The sequence below is a fragment of the Drosophila bipectinata genome, chromosome 2R (assembly GCF_030179905.1).
Source record: "Drosophila bipectinata strain 14024-0381.07 chromosome 2R, DbipHiC1v2, whole genome shotgun sequence".
Lineage (NCBI taxonomy): Eukaryota > Metazoa > Arthropoda > Insecta > Diptera > Drosophilidae > Drosophila > Drosophila bipectinata.
In genome coordinates this window covers 24,909,744-24,933,852 of record NC_091737.1, presented here as the reverse complement: position 1 = coordinate 24,933,852, position 24,109 = coordinate 24,909,744, and the positions used below count along the sequence as shown (strand labels likewise).

Sequence of the window (24,109 nt, the reverse complement as noted above, 5' to 3'; positions counted from 1 at the left end):
AGAAACTATTACAGATACTGTAAAATAACAGAGCAATTTCCATTTTTTGACGTTTTCCAACACAGGAACCATTTTTGGTTTGAATCGAACCTGGCGGGAAAAATCGAAATTTAAAAATTGTATCGAGTGCAGTATCTGGAATTTATCGATATACCTTCCGATAGTCTAACAGGTGCAGCAACCCTTAGATACTCACATCTCTATTAGGCCATCGCCGGTTGGATTGTTTTTGTCAATTTCTACTTTGTTTATTATCTGAAAACAGTATTTAACTTGTTAGATCAACACTTTACCACCTCAATAACAGGTGGACGCCATAAACCATGAACGAAGCGTGCGCCTTTAATGAGAACGAGGAAGACGAACAGAAGTACGCCCACCTGCTGAACTCAGATTGTAGGTGATCCTTGGTATAAATGTTGGCAGAACAATAAACTTCTTTCTTTTTCAAATCAACAGATTTTGGCGGCGCCAGCCAGTCCGCCTTGGAGAGCAGCACCGATAAACGCCAATGGAAGAACGAGGAGTTGGAACTCTTTCTGGGCGTCATCTATGAACTCAAGTTGCAGAGTCAATTGCATGGAAAACGTAATTCGAAGGTTTTCAAGGTGATTGCCAAGGAAATGGGCAAAAAAGGCTGCTCCAAGAGCGCCCAGCAGCTCCAAACCAAATACCACCAGTTGAGAAAACAATTTGTGAGGGCCAGGAACGGTGGTGAACCCTTTGAGCACTTTGAGGCCCTGCACGAATTGTTCCAGGCCAGTGGAGCTTCAGACCTGGAGCCAGAGCCGGACAGTGACAGCGAGGCAGAGATGGACGAGGACATGGCCGGCCTAGGCTCTGAAACTGAAGGAGATGGTACGTATTTAATGGGATATGGGGGTTTTCCCTATAGGGTCCACTGGGATGGACCTATCTTCCCCAATTCTCATCCGATTCTCAAGCGGAGTACCTTAAACGATTTCTTGACCGATTTGCCACCATTCTGCATCAAAATCCTGAGACAAAATATTTTTTAGATTTTTTGTCCATTTTTCTGATGGGATCCCTTGAAAATGGGGTTTTCCCCTATAGGGTCCACTGTGATGCCCATATCTTCTCCAATTCTCATCAGATTCTCAAGCGGAGTACCTTAAACGATTTCTGGATCGATTCTCCGCAATTCTGCATCAAAATCCTGAGACAAAATATTTTTTAGATTTTTTGTCCATTTTTCGCTATAGGGTCCCTTGAAAATGGGGTTTTGCCCTATAGGGTCCACTGTGATGCCCATATCTTCTCCAATTCTTATCAGATTCTCAAGCGGAGTACCTTAAACGATTTCTGGTCCGATTCTCCACCATTCTGCATCAAAATCCTGAGACAAAATATTTTTTCGATTTTTTGTCCATTTTTTCTGATGGGACCCCTTGAAAATGGGGTTTTCCCCTATAGGGTCCACTGTGATGCCCATATCTTCTCCAATTCTCATCAGATTCTCAAGCGGAGTACCTTAAACGATTTCTGGGCCGATTCTCCACCATTCTGCATCAAAATCCTGAGGCAAAATATTTTTTCGATTTTTTGTCCATTTTTCCTGATGGGACCCCTTGAAAATGGGGTTTTGCCCTATAGAGTCCACTGTGATGCCCATATCTTCTCCAATTCTCATCAGATTCTCAAGCGGAGTACCTTAAACGATTTCTGGTCCGATTCTCCACCATTCTGCATCAAAATCCTGAGGCAAAATATTTTTTAGATTTTTTGTCCATTTTTCCTGATGGGACCCCTTGAAAATGGGGTTTTCCCCTATAGGGTCCACTGTGATGCCCATATCTTCTCCAATTCTCATCAGATTCTCAAGCGGAGTACCTTAAACGATTTCTGGACCGATTCTCCACCATTCTGCATTGAAATCCTGAGACAAAATATTTTTTCGATTTTTTGTCCATTTTTCCTGATGGGACCCCTTGAAAATGGGGTTTTCCCCTATAGAGTCCACTGTGATGCCCATATCTTCTCCAATTCTCATCAGATTCTCAAGAGGAGTACCTTAAACGATTTCTGGTCCGATTCTCCACCATTCTGCATCAAAATCCTGAGGCAAAATATTTTTTCGATTTTTTGTCCATTTTTCCTGATGGGACCCCTTGAAAATGGGGTTTTCCCCTATAGGGTCCACTGTGATGCCCATATCTTCTCCAATTCTCATCAGATTCTCAAGCGGAGTACCTTAAACGATTTCGGGGCCGATTCTCCATCATTCTGCATTAAAATCCTGAGGCAAAATATTTTTTCGATTTTTTGTCCATTTTTCCTGATGGGACCCCTTGAAAATGGGGTTTTCCCCTATAGAGTCCACTGTGATGCCCATATCTTCTCCAATTCTCATCAGATTCTCAAGCGGAGTACCTTAAACGATTTCTGGACCGATTCTCCACCATTCTGCATTGAAATCCTGAGACAAAATATTTTTTCGATTTTTTGTCCATTTTTCCTGATGGGACCCCTTGAAAATGGGGTTTTCCCCTATAGAGTCCCCTGTGATGCCCATATCTTCTCCAATTCTCATCAGATTCTCAAGCGGAGTACCTTAAACGATTTCTGGACCGATTCTCCATCATTCTGCATTAAAATCCTGAGGCAAAATATTTTTTAAATTTTTTGTCCATTTTTCCTGATGGGACCCCTTGAAAATGGGGTTTTCCCCTATAGAGTCCCCTGTGATGCCCATATCTTCTCCAATTCTCATCAGATTCTCAAGCGGAGTACCTTAAACGATTTCTGGATCGATTCTCCGCAATTCTGCATCAAAATCCTGGGACAAAATATTTTTTCGATTTTTTGTCCATTTTTCCTGATGGGACCCCTTGAAAATGGGGTTTTCCCCTATAGAGTCCACTGTGATGCCCATATCTTCTCCAATTCTCATCAGATTCTCAAGCGGAGTACCTTAAACGATTTCTGGACCGATTCTCCACCATTCTGCATTGAAATCCTGAGACAAAATATTTTTTCGATTTTTTGTCCATTTTTCCTGATGGGACCCCTTGAAAATGGGGTTTTCCCCTATAGAGTCCCCTGTGATGCCCATATCTTCTCCAATTCTCATCAGATTCTCAAGCGGAGTACCTTAAACGATTTCTGGACCGATTCTCCATCATTCTGCATTAAAATCCTGAGGCAAAATATTTTTTAAATTTTTTGTCCATTTTTCCTGATGGGACCCCTTGAAAATGGGGTTTTCCCCTATAGAGTCCACTGTGATGCCCATATCTTCTCCAATTCTCATCAGATTCTCAAGCGGAGTACCTTAAACGATTTCTGGACCGATTCTCCACCATTCTGCATTGAAATCCTGAGACAAAATATTTTTTCGATTTTTTGTCCATTTTTCCTGATGGGACCCCTTGAAAATGGGGTTTTCCCCTATAGAGTCCACTGTGATGCCCATATCTTCTCCAATTCTCATCAGATTCTCAAGAGGAGTACCTTAAACGATTTCTGGTCCGATTCTCCACCATTCTGCATCAAAATCCTGAGGCAAAATATTTTTTCGATTTTTTGTCCATTTTTCCTGATGGGACCCCTTGAAAATGGGGTTTTCCCCTATAGGGTCCACTGTGATGCCCATATCTTCTCCAATTCTCATCAGATTCTCAAGCGGAGTACCTTAAACGATTTCTGGTCCGATTCTCCACCATTCTGCATCAAAATCCTGAGACAAAATATTTTTTCGATTTTTTGTCCATTTTTCCTGATGGGACCCCTTGAAAATGGGGTTTTCCCCTATAGGGTCCACTGTGATGCCCATATCTTCTCCAATTCTCATCAGATTCTCAAGCGGAGTACCTTAAACGATTTCTGGACCGATTCTCCACCATTCTGCATTGAAATCCTGAGACAAAATATTTTTTCGATTTTTTGTCCATTTTTCCTGATGGGACCCCTTGAAAATGGGGTTTTCCCCTATAGAGTCCCCTGTGATGCCCATATCTTCTCCAATTCTCATCAGATTCTCAAGCGGAGTACCTTAAACGATTTCTGGACCGATTCTCCATCATTCTGCATTAAAATCCTGAGGCAAAATATTTTTTAAATTTTTTGTCCATTTTTCCTGATGGGACCCCTTGAAAATGGGGTTTTCCCCTATAGAGTCCCCTGTGATGCCCATATCTTCTCCAATTCTCATCAGATTCTCAAGCGGAGTACCTTAAACGATTTCTGGATTGATTCTCCGCAATTCTGCATCAAAATCCTGGGACAAAATATTTTTTAGATTTTTTGTCCATTTCGTGATGGGACCCCTTGAAAATTGGTTTCCCCCTACAGGAGTTGAAACCTTCACTGCGTTGCAAACTTTTGACCAAAATTATAACACTCTCTGCAAGGGAATGAAAAGAACTGTCTTCATTAATTCCATTTCATTTTAGACACCTTAGATGCCTCTTCCTCTACAATGCACGTGAATGCCCGCTGCAAGTGGACCGAGGGCGAGGTGGACATGCTGCTCGACCTGATCATTACAATGGGCCTGCGCAGAGCCCTACTGAGCAAGCGAAATGCCAAAGTGTTTAGGGCGCTGGCCAAGGAAATGGCCAAGCGAAACTGCAACAAGGGCCCCGACAAGCTGCGGATCAAGTTCCAGCTCTTGCGGCGAATGTACAACAAGGTGAAGAATGGAACCGGCGAGACCTTTGAGCACTTCGAGGCCATGCGTCAAGTGCTGGACCCCACGCCTGAAGAAGCTGCCGTTGGCGACGCGGATGCGAATTTGAGTTCTGCCAGTGAAACCGAATTTAATGATAGTGAGGACGATGATGGAGATCCCTCGCAGAGAGGAGGTAAGAAATAACCATAAATCTTAATGAAGCTATTGAATATGCTTTCTCTTTTGGCAACAGCTCACTTTTGGTCGGACGAGGAGGTGGATGCCTTTCTTTTGGTTATCAGGGACAACGGCTTCTTTCGGGCCTTGGATGGCTCGAGGAAACGAAACTTTCAGACTCTGGTGCACATCTCCAATATCCTGGCCAAGCAATCCTTCAAACGAACACCACACCAGCTGCGAAACAAACTGAGAATGCTGCTCAAGCGGCATCGGGAGGCCAAGGAGCATGGCTTGGAGAACGTGCGCATCCTGCCCCGCCACTTTGAACTTTTCGACGAGCTTATCAAGACGCCGCATGAAACCCCAAAGAGTGCCACCCAAAGACCCAACCGTCCAATAAAAACATTCTCTTCGAAGCCATCCAGGTCGAAGGCACCGCCCGAGACGGACAGTGATGAATCCAGCTCTACCTGTGATCTTCTGAGGGCTGCAGGCGAAAGCGAAGATTTCGAAGACGGATTAGACGCCGTGGAAGGCGGGCAGCCCACGCCAATGGAGGCCATTACTACCATCATGGAGGGTCAGAAGCAACTGTTGAACCTGATCAAGTCCTCCAACGAGAGCTTCCTGCGGCAACAGCGCGCCCAGCAACAGGAGTTTCTGGAACAAGTGTCCGAGCTGATGCGCCGCGACCGTGAGGAGACCCTTCGCCGGATAGAGGAACTACTGCCCCCCAAGTAATAAAAGGCGCTCCCGACTCAAGCTTCTAAAACTTTTATTGAATTGAATTCGAAGTTATTGCAAAAAGTTGTCATTATTTATAGATAGTATATATGTATGTATTCTATATTCATATCGTGTGTGTGTGTTATTTTGTCGTGTGACAGTGTCTAGGGAATTATTCTTCCATTCATTGTGAACTGAATTTCGGTTGGAATTATTCGCAATTCGCAATAGTCTACGATTTATCTAGGTTCTCATCTTATATATTTTTCTCTGTGTATAATTATATACGTAATTTTGAAAGATTTTTTCGTTATTATTTGATATGCTACATTTTTTTTAGATTTCGTTATACTTTTGGGATTAAGTTAACAGTTGGATTTTTTGTTGGTTTTTAACATTAAGCAGAAATGCTCGTAATCTTTGAGTTTCGGTTTCGTGTTGTGTTTTGTATACACATCTGAATATATATATTTAAATATATATCTTTGTATATCCGATCGTTTCACAACAACTAAGCAAGCTCGTCATAAAATATGTGTTGCACTCGACAAAAAAATACCGACAATAGAGATAACTAAGGGTCTGCTGCTGATCTGATACGATCTCTGCTCGATATATCATACTATGTTTTGTGTTCGTTACGTTACGCTCAGGCACAAAGTGTAAATTACAAATATCTCTCCTCCGCGTCTCTCGAAAACCATAGGAAAACACAATCAATCAAAGGATTCTCATATTCTTGGTGGTTAATTATTGCATTCATTTCTAGTAGCAGTGGTATTATGGTATATGGTGTATGGTGTATGGTGTACAGTGTGTCTTATTGTTTGTTGTGTCTCTTGGAGCACGGCTGAAAGCTTGGCTTGACTTGGCTTGGCTGCTGCTGCGGGCGGCGGCTGCTGATGCTGCTGCTTCTGCTTTATATATTCGTCAGTGTGTGGTAACAACAATATTTATAACAAGGTGTCTCTTTGGGCTATGTGGCTGCAACAATCTAAGAGCTGACCGGCTCGGGCAGTGGGTTCTCGGTGATCCGAATCTTGTTGCTCTGGGTGCCGTAGTACAGGGTGCCGGATGTATCCGTGGTCACATAGGCACGATTGCCATTACCGGATCCATTACCGTTCTCCAGGTCCAGCTCCTCGTCCAACTCCTGATCCTCGGCGTTGTTATTGTCGCCCTGGCCACCGCCGGTGCAGTTGATGGCCGTCTCCCGCAGGCGGTTGCCCACCCGCAGGCTCAGCTGCCGCTGCCGATCCCGTTCCCGCTCCCTTTCCCGCTCGCGCTCCTCCATCGCCTGCTGCTGCTGCTCCCGGAAGTTGGCGAAGAAGATCGACGAGTAGGTGTGGTACTTGGTGCCACAGGGCGAACTCGCTGGCGTTGACAGCGGTGTTGCTGTGGCAGTTTTTTTTTTTTATAGAAGTGGTGGTTGTTGTTGTTGTTGTTGGTAGGGGGGAAGGTAGTAGTAGTTTGGCTTTTGTTATTCACGTTATGTTACTTTTGAACATGTAATGTTTTCTTTTATACACTTTCTAAAGGCTTGGCTGCTGTTTTCGTTTGAAATGTTCATGTTTTGTGTGTGTGGAGTGTTGATGGTTGTGGCTCATAACTATGGTTTAAATAACAGTATATCAAGTCCCTTTTTCAGGAATAACTTTTTTGGGAATTTAAAATTTAATATCTTTAAAAACTCTAAAAGAAACTCATAGCTTAGATTGATATTAAAATAGATTCAAGTCTTAAAAAAAGCTCAATTTCTAAAGGATTGTGTTTTTCAAAAACTATTTTTAATAGAAACAATCGTTTAAGGAAGCTGTAATAACGAAAAGTCCTTCTCATCCATATCTAACTCTTTGTTTTTAACTTTCATCCTAAATTTAAATAAATAAATATTAATTTCTTTAAAAAATATTCAATATTTAAACCACAGAGACTTGCCAGTATTTCTAAATGTATTTGTTGTGTGGTGCATTTTGCATGACTGGAGAATGAAAGCGGCGACAGTCTGCAGCTGCTTTGTTAATAATTTATTGTTTATATTGTTATATTGTTGGTCTGGCTGATAGTTGATGGACGAGATGGAGGGGAAGAGGAAGGAAGCTGAATTCGATGATCGATGGAGCTGCATGGGGGCATGCGGTTGATGTTGATGTGGCGCCACCTTTTGCTGATGTTTGTTGGAATGCTGGAAAGAAGAGACGACGCGACAACCGCGCAACTAGTTCCGTTCCGTTCCCTCTGAACCGTTATCCGTACCGTTAAATTTCGAAAATTTACGTTTTCCGTTTATTTAGAATTCTCAAATATACAACAAAAGCTTACACTTTCCAATTTTCTTGTTTTTAATATTTTTTTTGTTGGTTTTTGTTTTAATTGCGTATGATTAGTGTATGTAATTTCTTGTATATAATAGCGTTGTCATGTATTGTATGTATATTTGTATAAAGTGTGAATAAACTTATTGCTTCCATACATTTAAGCTGCGTTGTATGTGAATGTTATTATGTTTTCTTTGTGTGGGTGAAAGCAGCGAGGTTCTCGCAATTACAGCCCAACAGTTGGCGGCAGGTGAACAAGGTGAACAGGTGGGACAAGGATAACACATAAGATAATTATGTAAAAAATACATATATTTACGCAATGCGTTCATTATTTATAATATGCATGTAGACAACAAATGAAATGAAAGTCTAAAATCAAAACATGTTGCTTTTTGCTGTTTACCTTGGCTTACCAACTAAAGCTCGTATTAATTACAAAAAAATAATGATTAAAAATAAACAAAAGGAGCAACGAAACAAATTTCAATGGAAATCACAGAAGCGAAGAACCGAAGCAAGAAAGTGCCACAAAGCGCCCAACTTGTTGCTACATTGAATCCTTTCGGGTAATGGTTGTTGTAACGGTATTTATTGGTGAATTTTTGTCGTGGGGTGTTGGTGATAATCCAATTGCGCTCTCTCTCTCTGTCTGGCTGTCTCGCACCAGTGTGGGGGGCTGTGCTGCTATACCGCTGCTGTACGGTTGTGTTGCTCTCTCCAATCGCCCAAGGACCCTGCCCGGGCTCACTGCACGCTGAGCTCAATTTGCGTGGAACTGCTCCGACTGGCCATTGAGATTTTGCGCGCCAACTTTTGAAGTGTGCCGACAGCTTTTGGTTTCATTTTTTGTCGGGAGGTTTTTTTGTAACAATTTGTTTGTGGTTGATGTTGTTTTTGTTGTATTTTGTTTGTCAATTGGCGTGTAAATAAATAAATCAAATAAAACATCAAATAAATTAAACATTTTTTTTGTTGTTCAGGAGAAATGGTGTCTTTGGTGTGGGAGGTGGGTTGGGGGGATTAGAAAATTAAATAGCGTCGGAAAGTGAAAGCGCATCAAGTGCCCAGCTACTGAGGTAACACTGTACTTAAAAGCAAACTATGTGTATAGGCAAGCATTAGCTTTTTAGAAGGGACTTTTGAAGGCTTAAGATTCATGCTCATTCTTGTTCGAAATTCAAAGCATAACCTCAAAAATCCAAAAGTTCCTTCACCAGCTTTGTGTGTGTAAGTGTGAGTGTCTTTATCTAAGTTCTACTTTGTCTATATAACGGTATATACGAATGTTAGGTTTCAATTATTGTATTAATTAATTAGCTAAATGCATTCCAACTAGATTTCAGTTTTTTCTTGGTTTTTTTGTCAACTTTTTATGGGTATTTTTACTATATGGTGTGCTTTGGGTGGCGGATCTTCCTACTGAGGTTTCTCGGACACTACAGAATCACAGGTGGGCGAGTGTTTTGTACAAATATACATACCATTTACACGATTATATAGTTTTGTTATATTTTGTTCGATTGTTGTCGATTGAAATTATATAGAGATCGCGCAGTTATATAGAGATCGCATTTGTTAGCGATTATTTGTTGAGTTTATTTTATTCGAGGGGTGGGATTGGAAACCAATGTTTTTAAAAAGAAAACGAGAATTAGAATAGAATCGAACAGAAGAGGAGTCGTAGGTGAATGCAGCCGGGACCAGGTCGAAGGTGAGTCGAGAGTTGACCGTGAAATCGGTTATGAAAGGTCGCGTGTGCAAAGATAATGGGTGGTATGGGATGCGGGCGGCGATTCGATTCATCGATTCGAGTTGCAATTTCGTGTGGCGGATATATATTCGTGTTCGTATTTCATTTTGATTTGTGTTGCATGTTGTTCGGTTGGTTATCGTATAGTTCAGATATATATATATATATATTTTGTATGTTGGTTTTAGCAAAAACAAGCAGTTTTGGAGAAAGGAAAAAGAAATGAAAAAACAAAGTAATGAACATCTTGAAATATCTTTTCTTGTTTTGTTGTTGTCGTGGATGCGAAAATGCATATTTGGTAACTGGGTCTGTGTATCATTCCTTATCGGGGGTCCTAACTAGAGGGGTTTATGGGAATCGGAATGGTATAGTATATATATGTGTGTGTGTGTATCTGTGTGTATAGAAAGTAAACGCTTGATTTTCAACAACTTTTCGATTTTTTTATTTTGAAATACTTGGCGTACAAATACTTTTGGTTTATCAACATAGGGGGTGGTTTTTCAATTCAAATTTTGGTTTTTTCTTTTCTAAAATTATATCCGATGGAAAAATATAATAATTTTGCACAATCAATGTCAGTTTTTGGTTTCGTTTCATTGCATCTCAAAAAGCTTTTGATTCTCAAAGAGTCTTCAGTAAAAGCTAAGATCGGGTTGGGGAGTGTGTGCGTGTCTGGGGGGCTAGGCTAGGCTAGGGTGGGAGCAGCTCCCGGGGAACTGAACTGAACTGAAACTAGGACGGGGAGGGATCTTCTTTCGATCTCTTCTAGATGAAAGTGCTATTCTTCTCACTGTCCCACTTGCTGGGTATGAAGTACTTGGCTAAGATAGGCGGGTTAAAATAGTAGTTCTTAAGGAAGTAGTAGTAGGAGTAGTAGAAATAGTAGTAGTAATAGTAGGGGTTAGTAGAGGGAGTTGGATTAGATAGAGTGGGTTCAGTAGATTGTTGAGATTGTAGCAGAGATTGCTGAGGTTGTTCAGTTGTAGCAGTTGTTGTTGTTGTTCTTGGTGGTTGGTTGGAGGTGGTGGTGGTGGTGGTGGTGGTGGTATCAGTGGTGTGTGCGGTGTTCTAACACTTACCGTAGCCCTCGCCCTGCAAGAAGAGCCGGAAGGCTTCGGCCAGCTTGGCCGGCTGCTCCTCCAGCACCAAAGAGCAATCGGAAATCTGTTGAGAGAAGGTGGAAATAGGTTAGTACTTGAAGGATACGAAGATCCCTTGACCACGCAAGAGGTAGCTCTTTAGAAACCTTCATCCAGGATGAGTTTGTGGGGTCCAGACGACCGTTGAAGGTGACCGTGTCATCAACGTGCGGCGACAACGATCCCGTGATGTTAATCACCGGCATCTTCAGGGTGGTGGCCGCCGCTTCGGTGCCGGGGGTTCCTGGCGGAGTGCGGGCCAGGTGCAGGTCGTTGCGATGAATGTACGCGTTGATCAGCATCGCCAGATTGGTCGGATTGACGCCGCGCTCGAAGTGCTGCTTGTACATCTGCACCAGGTCGTGGTTGCGCTCCTCGGGATTGCGCCCGAAGTGGTGCCACATCAGGTAATCGATGACGCCCTGTGTCATGCCCTTGGTGCGCAAGAAGCGGGCGTTGAAGCTCTGGTAGCCCCACTCGATCCAGCCCGACTGCGTGGAGACGCAGTTGATCAGGCACAGGGCGCCCACCTTGTCCGGATGGGCGTGGGCGAAACGGGCCAGAATATTCGCCCCGGCCCCGACCCCGAAACCAATCACCGACTTCAGGCCAAAGTGGGAGAGCACGAACAGCAACTGGGCGGCCAGTTCGTCCATGCTTGGATAGGTGTAACTGTGGAGCAGATGTTGAGGGTTAGAAGATAGCTATACATCTGTAAGACAAGATCTTACTCTTCTGGCAAGGTTGGGGCTCCTTCCTCCTGCCCAGGAGCGGTCACATGGTAAACGCAAAAGTTCTCCAGCAGGCCCCGCATCACCGGGAAGTTGAAGAAGCCAGCGAAGCTGGTGGCATCTGAAAAGGACACATTTAAAAAAGACTCCTCTGGCTATCCGACTGGACTTACAGTTGAGGCCCAGATCGTGGTAGGTGACGATGGCCGGCTTGGCCGTATCGCCCTGTATGGCCACATGGACGTCGCCCTTGTCTGTGGGCACGCGGCGCTGTTCGCAGGCCTCCAGGATGGAGCCCCGGGCGTTGGGGAACTGCAGCTGCACGGAGCGCAGTTCGATATCGTCCATGGGATCTACGGGCATGGTGCTGTGGGATTAAGAATAGTTCGATTAGTAAGGCACCAGTCTTCTGATGAGGAGATCATCATCTTGTGGGAGATCAGCTGTTCGTAGACTCTGGCGTCCTTGGGGGTCCTCTCGTCGAGAGGCTGGGGAACTACTGATCGGACTGGGGGTATCAGGCATGAGTTGGTCTCGCTGCTCGACTAGTCTAGTGTTACATGGTCTCATATGCACAAATCATAAACGAAACTCAAACAAATCAATCAACATTCGGAGGTATACAGTAGGGGATGCTGTTAGGGGGTTTAGTTTGGAACTCAAGTCTAGGCAAAGGTACTTACAAGCTATAGATAACACTATGTGATGATCAACTCAAAACTATAACTGGTAACTGAACGAAAAAAACTCTAAACTGGTGTTGTGAGAGTGTCGGTTGGGGTGTTCCAGGTGTGTGTGTGTGTACATATCTTACTGAAGGATGGGCCTAATTACACGAATCCCTGGGCCTGATTAAGATTTCTGTTCTTTTTTGGGATTTGGAGATTTGGAGATTTGTGGTCTAGTGGTTTGTGGCTTACCCCAGCAGGTGTGCCTCCTCGGCAGTGTGTGTCGGAGCTGACGGCATCTTGGTGGTCAGTGTCTTACCGGATTTGTCGCGGTCTCTGAAATAGATTCTATGAGCATGCAAGCAAAGAATAACCAAAGGAACACAAAAGTCGAGGCAAGTTTTTGGCAGACTCTATTCCAAATCGGCAAAAAACTTTCACCGTACATATAGGTACAGAGTATAGGTGTTGTATATATATATTTTTATTTTTCAGAGTATTTCAGGGTTGGGGAAGATCGTAAAACACAGGACGTAGACACGATGGAAGAGATAGTTCAGAAGACAGAAGAATGAGAGAGAGTCTTACAATAAAGCTATTTTGCCGGCTGGATGTATGAAATGGCGGGGGAGTCCTGGCCAAGGTCCTAGCTCCTTACGTAAAACGTAACCGAGTGAGTCACGCAATGTCATTCGGGGTAAATGTCGATGGATGTAAGCGATGTATGAAAATGGCAACCGACAAACAAGTGGCGCCACGCCAGAGCCAGAGCCAGAGCCATCCAAATGAGACCAGCTGGCATACTAATTTGACTTTCCCTCCCTTCTCCCCCCAACCTCCCCCAAAAACATCCTTCATAAAACAGGAAAAGCGTGGAAAAGGAACGGAAACAGGAGGCGGTAAACTTTTGTTTACCCACTGGCTCCGGCTACGGCTACGGCTCTGGCTCCATGGTCCTACCACCTCGCTCCTCTAGAGCCAACAGAAAACTTTTACGGCTGGGACCGAACTCAATTAGTTAATGCTGTGTGGAGGTGTGTGGAGGTGCCCAGGTGAGGGATGAGAGTTCATTATCCTGGGCCATATAGGGTCAGGGCTGTTTTCATTATCACCTTTAATTGGTTACGTGATTGAGTCCTCAAGCATCCCAAAGGGAGTAATTGCATAAGAGCTTTGGAATACTATAGTCGAGATGACCTTTTAGGAGGATATTTTAGGGGGTTATTCGCAGGTAGGTCTAATCTTTTTACTGTATAATTATCTATATATATATGGGCGTGTTTTTAGAAAATTTCAACTAAATAGGATGGATATTTTCGAAGATATAGATTAAGGTGGATGCTTAGTCTAGTCAGAGTCCCACGAAGGGAGACTTCCCATGTCAGAAGTACACTTTCTAAAGGTGATCTTCTTGGAGATATACCCCAGGTAATTCTTTATTTAAGATTTGAATGGAAAAGTCATTAAGTCATTCTCTTCTGTATAATTCCTCCCCTTAAGATGGTTCTCAATATTCAGATTTTGGGGGTTGACCAACTGGGTATAACCCCTTAATGAAAACTTGACCTCCAGAGTACCAACTTATATGACTAATTAAGAGGCTTCCTTTTTAAAATCCACCTCATAATCCATTCCTGGAACAACACGCACATGTGCTCCCCGGGAGGTTTCAGTTAAAAATGGAATCGGAAGAGTGTCTTGGGAGTATTCCCGGCAATCAGATGTTTGTGTAAGCTCCGTATTTGCTTACTTGGAACGATACCCGGTAATTACTTTCTGTGCCAGGCGGTATAATGACAGGCCAGCTTGAACCGGTATTGACGCCGGACTCTGGTTAGAACCGCCCTGGATCGGAATCGGAGGAGAGGGAGACCCAGTGCATTGCACTTGCCGAGTAAACAAGAAATCTGGAGAATCTGGAGTCAGGCCGCGGAGTAAACAACATCTTTGTATGTAACGCCTACGATCTACGACTAATTGGACTAAATCCCGGTAGCCGGGCCACTTACGAACGATGTCAGTGTCTGCGGAAATATTAATTAAAGCCACTTGAGATAGCCGGCAGCCGTGAATGCCCGAGAGTATGAATAATTTAAAGAGTGTCCGCAAATAGAACGAATGTGGGTCGCAGCCGGCGACCGACTAAGTGACGGTGGTTCTGCGTCCAATTTCGGTTCCGAGCTCTGTTTGCAGTGCTCTCTGGGGGCTCGGGGCTTGTTGTATTGACAAAACTGCAGAAACTGCAAACTTTGGCCCGACCTTGAGTCATGGCTAACCCAAAACTACAAGAAGTTGAATATCCGGCCCGAGTTTCTGACTTCTGTTTCTGATCGTTCTGGAGATACCCTACCCGAGGTGGTTCTCTACGGGAGGCTGTGTAGGCTGGCATGGATGACGCGATGTGATGCAGGTGCAAGGCTGTAAGATGTACTTTCAAAATTATATAAACTGTGCCTGGTGGGGGGTGGAGAGGGAGGTAAGCGAGAGAATAAAACTAAAAATATGGGAAATGTTACTGGAACAGAGGCCCACAACAATGCCAACAACCACAAACAATCAAAAGCAAGAAAAGCAAAAACAAACATTGGGGGTAGACATGCAATCGCAATTAAGCCGGAGAGCAGGAGGGGAGGGTTGTGTGGGTGGGTCTGGCGGCTGGTGGGTGGTGGTGGCACAAGGCAGCGGAAAGCTTTGATGTTGGCCGTGTTAAGTGAACTACACCGAGAATTGGACTTGGAAGAAGGCCTAATCCCTCAGTTCTTAAGAACAGGGGGCTTTACTTGAAGCTTTACTTTAAGGTCTTAAAAAAATGGATTAAAAAAAGGTATGGTCTAAGGTGTAGTTATAGTGGAGATATTTAAGTTAAAATCTTTATGAAGATCACTCTGTGTATATTTCTTCTCTAGAAGAAGTCGAAGACTAAGAAGTAGAAGCGTAGAAATACAAAAGACTCTGAAATGAGGTCCTTTAAAAGTTACTTTTTTTTTCTTCAAGAACGTTCAAAGTTCTTAGGAATATATCTATTATATCTATCTATACCTGTCTACCTAATTCTATTAGTAGAGTATCTATCTAGTATCTAGTCTATCTAGTAACTTCTTAAGAGGTTTAGAACCGTAACTATCTTCAATTAGTAGCTAAAATATGTATAAAATGGAATGTTAAGAGAAAGGATATCCACCTATGACAAAGAACCCACACTATAGATTCTAGACTAATAAACAATCATAGTTACATTCCCAGAGATATAATGGGCAATTTTAAATATAATACTATTAGAACATCATGATTCTAAGCTTTAAAATATAATATATCTCTATAAAAACCCGAAAGCTATTGGGAATTTAAATCTTAACGATACTTAAGTGATATTTTAACAAAAACAAGTCCAAAAACTAAGCTTTATTTAGATTTTAATCTCTAGATACTCTAGATTCTAGATACTAGTTTCTATAACCTCTGATATAAAATATATTTCCCTGTGTAGAAGTCATTGGGGGTTAATGCTTCCAGGGTCTATAAATCAGGGGCAGGGGGTTGGAGTCTATGGTACCGACTGGAGTGATTAAGAGTGATTGCCGGAGAGCTCACCTGGTGGCTACACCACCCGGCTTAAATGGCCAAAGTAATGTGGGTGGGTGTGCGATGGACGGTGGTGGGTGGTGCCGGAGGGGAAGATGTGTGTGTGTGGATATATGTGGGACTTACCTGGCGCCGCCAACGATGACCGGCTGGCGCTCCGAGCGGAGCAGCTCCTCGCTGCCGTCGCTGCCCGGAGAGGACTTGATGGCCTGGCCAATGGCCCTCTTAACGCTCTCGAAGACGGAGGGCGGGGCCGTGGGCTCTGTGGTCGACTGGTAGATGGCGGTGCCGTTGCCGTTTACGGCCGGCAGCGAAACATATCCGCCCTCGGACTGTGGCATGCTTCTTATATTATTTATTTATCAAATATGTACGTATCGTATATATATATACGGAGGGGGCTATATCGGAGCTCTCGGGCGGGCTTTACTTGAATTTGAATACTTAGCTTGCTGTGGTTCTGATCGAAAGGCAACCGAAAACTGAAACATCCACTGTGCATGCAAAAGTGGCTTGGTGGCTGAGTGGTGGTGGTGCGTGTTTTTATATTTATTTTATTTTGTTGTATTTGTTGATTGTTGATTGTTGTGTGTTTTGAGTTAACAATGCATTTGATTCATCGCCGGCAGACAGACAGACATTTTACAAAAGGCAGACCAGCAGCAGCAGCAGCAGCAGCAGCGTCACAACGTCACAAAACATAAATCATATAAAAATAAAGAAGAAAATAGTACAAAACAAATTATAATGACAAAAAACAAAACAATGATGAGTCACAGGAAGTCCCGAGGCTTAACAATAATTGATATAGTTGTTAGAAGTCTGAAACTACAGTGAAGCATAGCTACAAGCCAACACCCAGCCTACCCAGGTTAGGAACTACATATATTTATTCTATGAGATGCATCGATACCCCTCCATACCACTGCAGTGGAAATCCAAGGCGAACTAAGCAGGCCAGGCCACCGAGATTCCACAGCGCCCTCCTTCCGACCCCAGCACTTGCATTACATTAACCCAGTTCGGGCCAAGGGTCTGAGGACCGCTCTCCACGTGCCCTGGCTGGGAGCCAAACTAGAACAGAAGCCTGCAGATATCACACATGCCCCCAGAGGCCAAGATATGTGGCTTTTTGGAGCTGATTAAGTGCGTCACCCAAGTTATCAAGCCACAATCACCGTAGTCCCACTCCACAGCCATGACGCAGCCCCCCACAGATATCTGTATCTGAAGTGAATATAATATATAATTGCAAGCCGTATAAATTCAAACAAAAAACTCGTTATGACTAGTCGTATAATTCATACTTTTTGCGTCTTAGGTTCTCGAACTCAGTCAGGCTCGGAGCCAATAATTTTCCAAGCCGGGGCCACGGTGCGTATGATGAATGAGCCAGTGGGGAGAGCGAGAGCCAAGAGAGGGAGAGCGTGAAAAGAGAGCCAGAACCGGAATGGCAGACCAGGGCTGGAGAAGCATACATTTCCCGAGGCCCAGCCAGGCAGTAACTCGAGTACTTTATTGTTCATTACCCAATTCTGCTGCAGTATTCTCTGCATAATTTTCACATTTTGGGAAAAATAAAGAAAACTTTGACCATAAAAAGCAGTGCCTATGAAAAATGTACAATTTTTAAAAGGCAATAATGGTATTTTTCTTATCTTATCTGTCTATCTGAGAATACTGACTGACCCTCTTGACTGATATCTCCTCAGTCACCCCCCATCTTGAGAATTTTTTATAAAAAAAAATCTTTAAAATTAAACTCTTATGTAATAAATCAATTACTGATTACATTTTAATGATGGGAACCTCAATTCATGCATGTTTTCGTAGATAAAGCCAAGCATTACTTCCTCAAGGGCCCATGCCCCTGGGAGCGAAAGCCTTCAGGCCGACTTCAACTTTGACCTTTGGCCTGGCGATTTATGGGCGCCGATAGAGTTGCGCTTGCACTTTTCACCTCGCCCTCGCACGAAATGATATAATAACTACTATATTCTATATTACCATAGTCTAGGACCTCTGACCCTAAGAGAGAGTGGGGCAGGCGACTTATCAGCGACATCTGGGGCACTTCAATTCCAATAATTGCAGGCCAGCAGCAGCAACGTGTGCCATTTATTGGGAATTATTCATAATTACGATTGCAAGTCCGGGGGGGGGAGGGCACTAGGAGGCTCTATACCAGGTCCTGGTGCGAGGAGAGCAGAGAACAGTCGAAATTAGCAAGAGGCCGGAGAGAGACAGAGGACGTGCCCTGCCTGCCTTTCCGGAATACTTTCTCCGGACTAAGTACGGGCCGTACGGCGGAGGAGCACACGGAATATCGACAATTTGGCAGGTAGCCCTTGGCAACCGTTGGCAGGTCAACGGGCAACAACAAACCCGAACCCGAACCCGGCATGGTGGCAAATTCCTCAGCTATGTGCCTCCTGCCTCGTGTTGCAAGTGGGCACGTGTCTGAATATTAGTGCAATATGCAACTGCATTTATTTAATTGAGGAACTCCTGGCCACCGACTCCAAGGCTGAATCTTCTGTAATCTTCAAAGGAATAGGGGCTCTTGAAGAATCAATATATGTACTATATCCCCCGCCTATAGGAAATTATGGTAATGGAGCCCAGTCGTACAGTGAGACCTCTGTTGCCAAAACTACTTCCTGGCTTCTATCGACTGCAATTTGTCCTGGCCCTTCAAGGATATCCCCTCCTTTCGGAGACAAATTTGCGAAAAACAGAAATTATTCAAATGCTCTTGTTCTTGAAAGAGGAAGGGGGAGGGTCCTAGGGGCAGGTGGAAAGCCGGGGTCGTGGCAGCAAATCACATAAAGGAAATGTCACGCTATGCCAGGCCGCAGGCCAAAAAGAAAAGCAAAAAAAACGAACAAAATCACACGTTCAGGACGTCAGAATGTTGTTGCAGGATGTAGGATGGTAATGGGAGGGGGGCGGGGGGGTTGCAGGTTGGCTCTACTGTTACGTGTTTGCAATCGATTTGAAAGTTACATAAAAACAGAGCCGCCGAGAGGGGGCTGGAGGGGAGTTGGTAAACACCTGAGTGGACAGTGACAACAATAACAACAGCAACAAGGCGCCAAAAGCAATTTGTGAGCTTTTCTTTGTTTTTCTTGCGGTTTTCCTTTTTTTTTTCCAGCGAGAGTGTATGTGTGTGGGTGGGTGTAGGTGTGTGTGTGTTGTGGGGTAAACTGACCTACGCATTAAATATGCAGGAAAGTTAAACAGGCGCCGCTGAACGAGGATGGATGGCCAGGCAGTCGCTATCCAGAAGTGGCCCAGAGGAGGACTAACCGAATAACGAAAATGGCTGAGATGGCGATGGCGATGGCGCCGACAGGTTATACAGTGGAGCCAGCCCACCCATACACCTATCCTAGCCTAGCCCACCTATCCCATCCCCAGCAGGAGCAATAAAATTTCACAAAACAGCAAATAACAAATGTCGGCTAAGGACAGTAAACTCCAGCTATGGAAGGACCTTTGAACTTTATAAAAAGGACATTGAAATACAAGTATCTATGAAGTTTCAGACACCTAAGAACTTTAGAATCCTGTTCCCCGAAAGGAGCTTCACTGTGGCAGCTGCTGAAATGATTGTGGCGAAGTTTGTTGGAGGTCGTTTAGAGTAGAAAAGAGAGAGAGAGCTCCAAGAGAAAGAGAGAAACAGAGAGAGAGAGAGAGCGCGAGGGTGGCGGGTGGCATTACGTCAGAGCCAGAAGCCATTTGGGGCTTGTCAAAATTAGCAGCCAGGAGCACCAACATGTAACCGTAACCCAAAACCCAAAATCCAAAAAAACTGGATGCATTAGTAGAGATATGGCAAGCGCTACAACCAAAAACAACAACAACAACAACAAGAGCGTGCAGGTGGGGCAACTTCTAGCAACTAACTGTTAACTGAGGTAGAGTAGGGTGCAAAATATAACAGTGCTAAACGGATAAAGAACACAAAAAGGAGTAAGGGGGATATACGAATGGGATGCAAGTGATAAGTTGGATGAGGCAGCGTTTTTTTGTAATGGGGGCGAGCGCAGAGATTTTAAGAGAGACATACAGAGAGAGATTGAGAGAGTGGAAGAGAGGGTAGGAGTGGAGGCAGGCAGCAACAAAACAAATGCATCCGAAAAGAGATGATCGGAGAGGGAGGACGAAGTTGCTCCCCCTTCAATCACACCTCTCTTTTGATTAGCATTTGTGTTTTGTTGTCTTGTCTGCCTCGCACCTGTATGTGTGTTAATTGTGCCTGCTGGGTGTCGAGGTGAGTGTGGGTGTATAGGTGTGTGTGTGTGTGCGTAGACCGTGTGCACGGATGAATGTAAAAACTCACCTGACGCTTTCCGTTCTTGTTTCACCTTCTTCCTTCTCTTCGCCTGCAGAAGTGGGTCGAGTTGTCGGGATTATCGTGGAAAACTACTGCCTGGGCCCCCCTGTCTTGCCGCTTTCCACCTTTCCTTTCCGTTATCAAATAAAGTCTTTTAATTGCCAGCGAAGGAGAAGAGCAGCAACGGCGGCGGCGGCGGCGAAAGGAGGTGTCTGTGTCTATGAAAAATCAATACTGGCTCTTGGCGAATTTCTTCGTTTTTTTCCAGCTTTACAACTTGTGTAATTTGTGTTTCTTTTGGCTTTTCGCTCACTTTTCTCTTGCTCGCGCGCACTCGCACACACACACAACACACGCCCGCACAGTTCGCTAATTCGCGTTGTAACGTTGTAATCGGGACCCGGGACCTATTTTTCCTTCAATTTTTCCAGCTGCTTTGAAGACTCTTAAAATCCAGGGCTGGCAAGAATAGCTGATGGTTAGCTATCGATAGTGCTATCGTTCTTAGGCCATCGATATAAATCAATTTTTTAAATATCGATATGCTCTCTAAATTATGCCAGTGTTGGAAAACACTACAAAACATCGTTATCGATAAAAACCACCTTCCCATGCTGTTTTGTTTTGTTTTTTAAATATAGAAATTAACAAATCGGGCAACCAAAAAGTATCTTAAGCCTGACTTAAACCTTTCTCCAAACTAAAGTGTCCATCTTTTTAGACATGCCTCGGTGCTTTGAGAAATCTCTCTTAGTGGCGAAACTGAGTGCCCTGAAGAATTCCAAGACAAGTGACCATGATTCCGATTCTGGGAGCGACTTTGAGGAGGACCCGGCGGAGAACAACTTGCAATTCAACCTCCAGACACTGCACAATACGTGCCATTCTACGCACCCGTCTGAAAATTTGGGAATGCTGGGCCAGCAGCTGAAGGACCAGGGCATGCACGCAGAACAAGTCTTTCCCAACTGCATGGTGACGGTGCCTGTTCCCTTGTTTGTGGCCAAGGATGGACACACGCCGGGCCTAGAGCCCTGCCACCAGAGAACGCAGAATCACTACGACTGGCTGCGGCTACTACACAAGTCCAGAACACGGTTCGAGAGGCGTACCAAAAAAATGAAGCAGCGGGAGAAGAAACAGAGTCTGAATGTCTACGACAAGAGCATCTTCGATTTGGCTGAGCAAATAGCCAGACAGGACAACCCCCATTTCCGGGACAACTATGACTACTACTACACGGGTGGTAACCTCAACACCATGCCGTTTCAACTGGGCAGCATGGCCATGCACGCCAGTGGACCCAACCTGAGGGACCTCCACTTTTCCGAGGTGAAAACCGAAGCGGAAATGTGGACGCCCAAGCTCTCCATGCACATGGAAGAGGCATCCAGTGAAATTTTTCAAATTCTGCCGCTCAAGAGCTTTCAGGATGACCACGAAAACATGCTCCTGACCCGATTTCTCAAGGAAGTAGTCCTCTACGAGTTGAAGGAGAAAGAGACCGAGGATGAGGAGCTTAGTTACGAACTTGTTTGCCAGAGCAAGTACAGCTGCAACGAGGCTCCATTTATAAGTGCCGCTCAGTCTTGGGGGGATCCCAAAACCTTGGCATTAGCTTCTCAGGATCGCTCCTTGAGATTTGTGAATATTGAGACCCAACAGGATATAGCCAAGCACGATGTGTGTTTGCTGAAGGGACTCCAGCAGACGGCCAGTACTTGGGCCCAACTACTCCCGGCTAGCGGCAGCACCTTTCATTACCTTACCCAACCAGTTCTCCTCACTGTCGACGTCAGATGTGATAAACCAATCAATCCCTGCTTCGCCAGCAGCGTGCACTCCAGGAACTGCGAGACCTTCTCCTCCTTGGCCAGAAGCGCGAACCCCAATCTTCTCTACGTGGCCAGCAATCATAAGCTGCACTGTTTGGATCTGAGGTGCTTGGGCAAGAAGCTCACCGATCGCTCAGTGGTGACCTGGACCCATCAGATGACCTTTCCGCCCTGCTTCCTGGACACCTTTGCCCATGACAGCAGCGAGTACGTGGCGCTCAGTGGACTTGTACCGAACGATCAGAGGATTTGCGAAATGAAGGGATACCTGGCGGAGAGCGTGGACGAAATGTTCTCACCCGCGTTGCCCTACCAGCCACCTACCCTGGAGGAAGCTTTGATGGAGGCCCGATTAAACGGCTATGTGGACATATACGCCGATCTGACCGAGCGCGTCAAGGCCTGTACAACGGGGATGCGCTTCAGCCGCCTGGAGAGGACCAGCGATGATGCCTTTGCCCAGCTTTTGACAGCCAATAGTTTGGGGGATGTCTACTGCCAAAGAATGTCGCTTCGGGAGAACGACGAGCTGATTCAGGAGATGCGAACCGGTCTCCACACCACCGAGGCCATTCGATACTGTGGCGAAGTGGTGCAGGAGCGGGTGGAGCGTCAGAAACTGCGATGCACCGACGTGCAAACGATTCCCGAGATAAGGGAAATATTGCGAGATGGAGCCAAGCTGCCGGAGGTCGACGAGAAGCCCACCATTGTAGAGTACGTAGATATAGACTATGGTATTCCGGACTCGGAGGATTCGGACAGCAAGACCGAATCCTCAAAAGAGAGTTTCAAGAAGAAGAAGAAAAAAATAAAAAAGGAGAAGAACATCAGGAAAGGGGCGTCCCCCAAGAAGAACAAATCCGGAAAACAGAATTTCCAAAAAGACAGGGGCATCAGTCGCGGTCCTTGGCAGAAGTCCGCCTACCAGCTGTCCCGCTACACGGACATGTTGTCCGTCCAGCTGCTGGATATCTGGGACATGGAGGAGTTCGATCACACGCGGGATGTCAGCAGGGAAATGCTTCAAGAGCGCCTGGAGGATAGTGGCCAGGAGCCGGAGGCGCGCATGGCTGACTGGCTGAACAAGCTGCCCATGAAGCCAGAAAAGCCCCACGACGAGGATGACGGTCGTCCCAATGTTCCAGGTACCAGCCTGCCCAAGGTATACACTGCCACCACAGCGGAGTTCACGAAAGTAACCGACGAAGAAATAGAGGAGGGCGGCCTGAACACGAGCCTCCCCCCGATGATAAGCCCCAAAAAGGAACTGTCTGAGATGGCCAAGAAGCGCCTGCATTCCACTTTGCTCCCAGGACAGTACACAGTCATCGAATGTGGTTATAGTAGTAATCCGACGCCAGTTAAGAAGCCCAAGAAGTACGTCAAGGGGTTCTAGAATCTATCTACCTTAAGTATAATGAATATTGTTTGTATTATTTTTTGTTTTTTAAAAATAAACATTGATGGACTTTGCTAATTAATTTCCAGAGTCTACGAACAGCCTTGAGCTTAACTATGAGCTTAAGTAATCCCATTATTATAGTATACTCGCCAGGTTGTATTGTTCTCCCTGAGTGCGGATATATCCCCACCCAGATCGGGCTCGTAGGCTGGATTGATGATTCCTCCGATGGGCTCCACCACAAATCGATCGTTCCGGCGCTTCAAGGCGTATCCTAGGGATCGATTCCCCCCCAGGGGGGTCTTGTTCTGCACTTCGTTGACCATTTTTGACAGTTTTCGTAGATCACCACACGACCGATTTGAGAGTGCCACTGATTTCGACTGATTTTCAATGAATTTTGTTTAATTGATTCGTTCTATCGCCTATTGCTGGCTGCCCAGTGGGGCGTAAAATGACCCAAGGGTGACAGATTCCATGGGAGTGCCCCTACTTGGACCATGCATAGTATATGGTCTGAGTTTTATCTCAGAATTTTTGACCAGCAATTATTTGATAATTATACTGGGAAATTAAACTTATATATCATCGGTTTAAATGATCCAGCTATTTATAAAAATTATTTAATTTATTTTAATTTAATTTTTGTCTAATTTTGTATTTTTATTTCTTGTAAAATTTACACTATAATAATTATATATATTTTACCATTAGGAATTGATAAAAAATCATTTAATTATTTTAATTCTTAAGCTCCGCCCACTAAGAAAACCCAGCGCCTGCGCCTTTGCAATAAT

The 24,109-nt window shown here is 44.6% G+C and overlaps 4 protein-coding genes across 16 annotated transcripts; 2 read left to right on the top strand and 2 right to left on the bottom strand.

The window, feature by feature from the left end:
* The first annotated feature begins 124 nt into the window (after positions 1 to 124).
* On the top strand, positions 125 to 7,896 carry LOC108118798 (uncharacterized). Of its 3 annotated transcripts, none has more exons than XM_070279109.1 (5): positions 125 to 172; positions 308 to 396; positions 460 to 858; positions 4,413 to 4,823; positions 4,884 to 5,836. In XM_070279109.1, the coding sequence occupies exons 2-5, from the start codon at positions 324 to 326 to the stop codon at positions 5,549 to 5,551; spliced, it is 1,551 nt and encodes a 516-aa protein (XP_070135210.1). In that variant the 5' UTR covers positions 125 to 172; positions 308 to 323; the 3' UTR covers positions 5,552 to 5,836. The 3 variants fall into 3 exon arrangements, with proteins under 3 accessions (XP_070135210.1, XP_043066901.1, XP_017087128.2); XM_043210966.2 differs by lacking the exon at positions 125 to 172 and adding an exon at positions 7,603 to 7,896 and having other exon boundaries at positions 184 to 396; positions 4,884 to 5,547; XM_017231639.3 differs by lacking the exon at positions 125 to 172 and having other exon boundaries at positions 185 to 396.
* On the bottom strand, positions 5,569 to 20,521 carry MESK2 (misexpression suppressor of KSR 2). Of its 11 annotated transcripts, none has more exons than XM_017231626.3 (8): positions 20,079 to 20,521; positions 15,860 to 16,253; positions 12,404 to 12,499; positions 11,657 to 11,850; positions 11,484 to 11,604; positions 10,860 to 11,424; positions 10,693 to 10,777; positions 5,569 to 6,931 (listed from the first exon to the last, which is right to left on the bottom strand). In XM_017231626.3, exons 2-8 carry the CDS (start codon positions 16,072 to 16,074, stop codon positions 6,531 to 6,533), a joined length of 1,677 nt encoding a protein of 558 aa, XP_017087115.2. In that variant the 5' UTR covers positions 16,075 to 16,253; positions 20,079 to 20,521; the 3' UTR covers positions 5,569 to 6,530. The 11 variants fall into 11 exon arrangements, with proteins under 11 accessions (XP_017087115.2, XP_017087116.2, XP_017087117.2 ...); XM_017231627.3 differs by having other exon boundaries at positions 12,404 to 12,487; positions 20,079 to 20,520; XM_043210963.2 differs by lacking the exon at positions 5,569 to 6,931 and adding an exon at positions 8,149 to 8,687 and having other exon boundaries at positions 20,079 to 20,517.
* Positions 20,522 to 20,605: 84 nt separating this feature from the next.
* TAF1C-like (TATA box-binding protein-associated factor RNA polymerase I subunit C-like) lies at positions 20,606 to 23,347 on the top strand. Its single transcript, XM_043210962.2, has 2 exons — positions 20,606 to 20,739; positions 20,794 to 23,347. The coding sequence occupies exon 2, from the start codon at positions 20,796 to 20,798 to the stop codon at positions 23,304 to 23,306; it is 2,511 nt and encodes an 836-aa protein (XP_043066897.1). The 5' UTR covers positions 20,606 to 20,739; positions 20,794 to 20,795; the 3' UTR covers positions 23,307 to 23,347.
* Positions 23,348 to 23,384: 37 nt separating this feature from the next.
* On the bottom strand, positions 23,385 to 23,680 carry LOC138926158 (uncharacterized). The gene has a single exon (XM_070279110.1). The coding sequence runs from the start codon at positions 23,636 to 23,638 to the stop codon at positions 23,432 to 23,434; it is 207 nt and encodes a 68-aa protein (XP_070135211.1). The 5' UTR covers positions 23,639 to 23,680; the 3' UTR covers positions 23,385 to 23,431.
* Between the last annotated feature and the right edge of the window lie 429 nt (positions 23,681 to 24,109).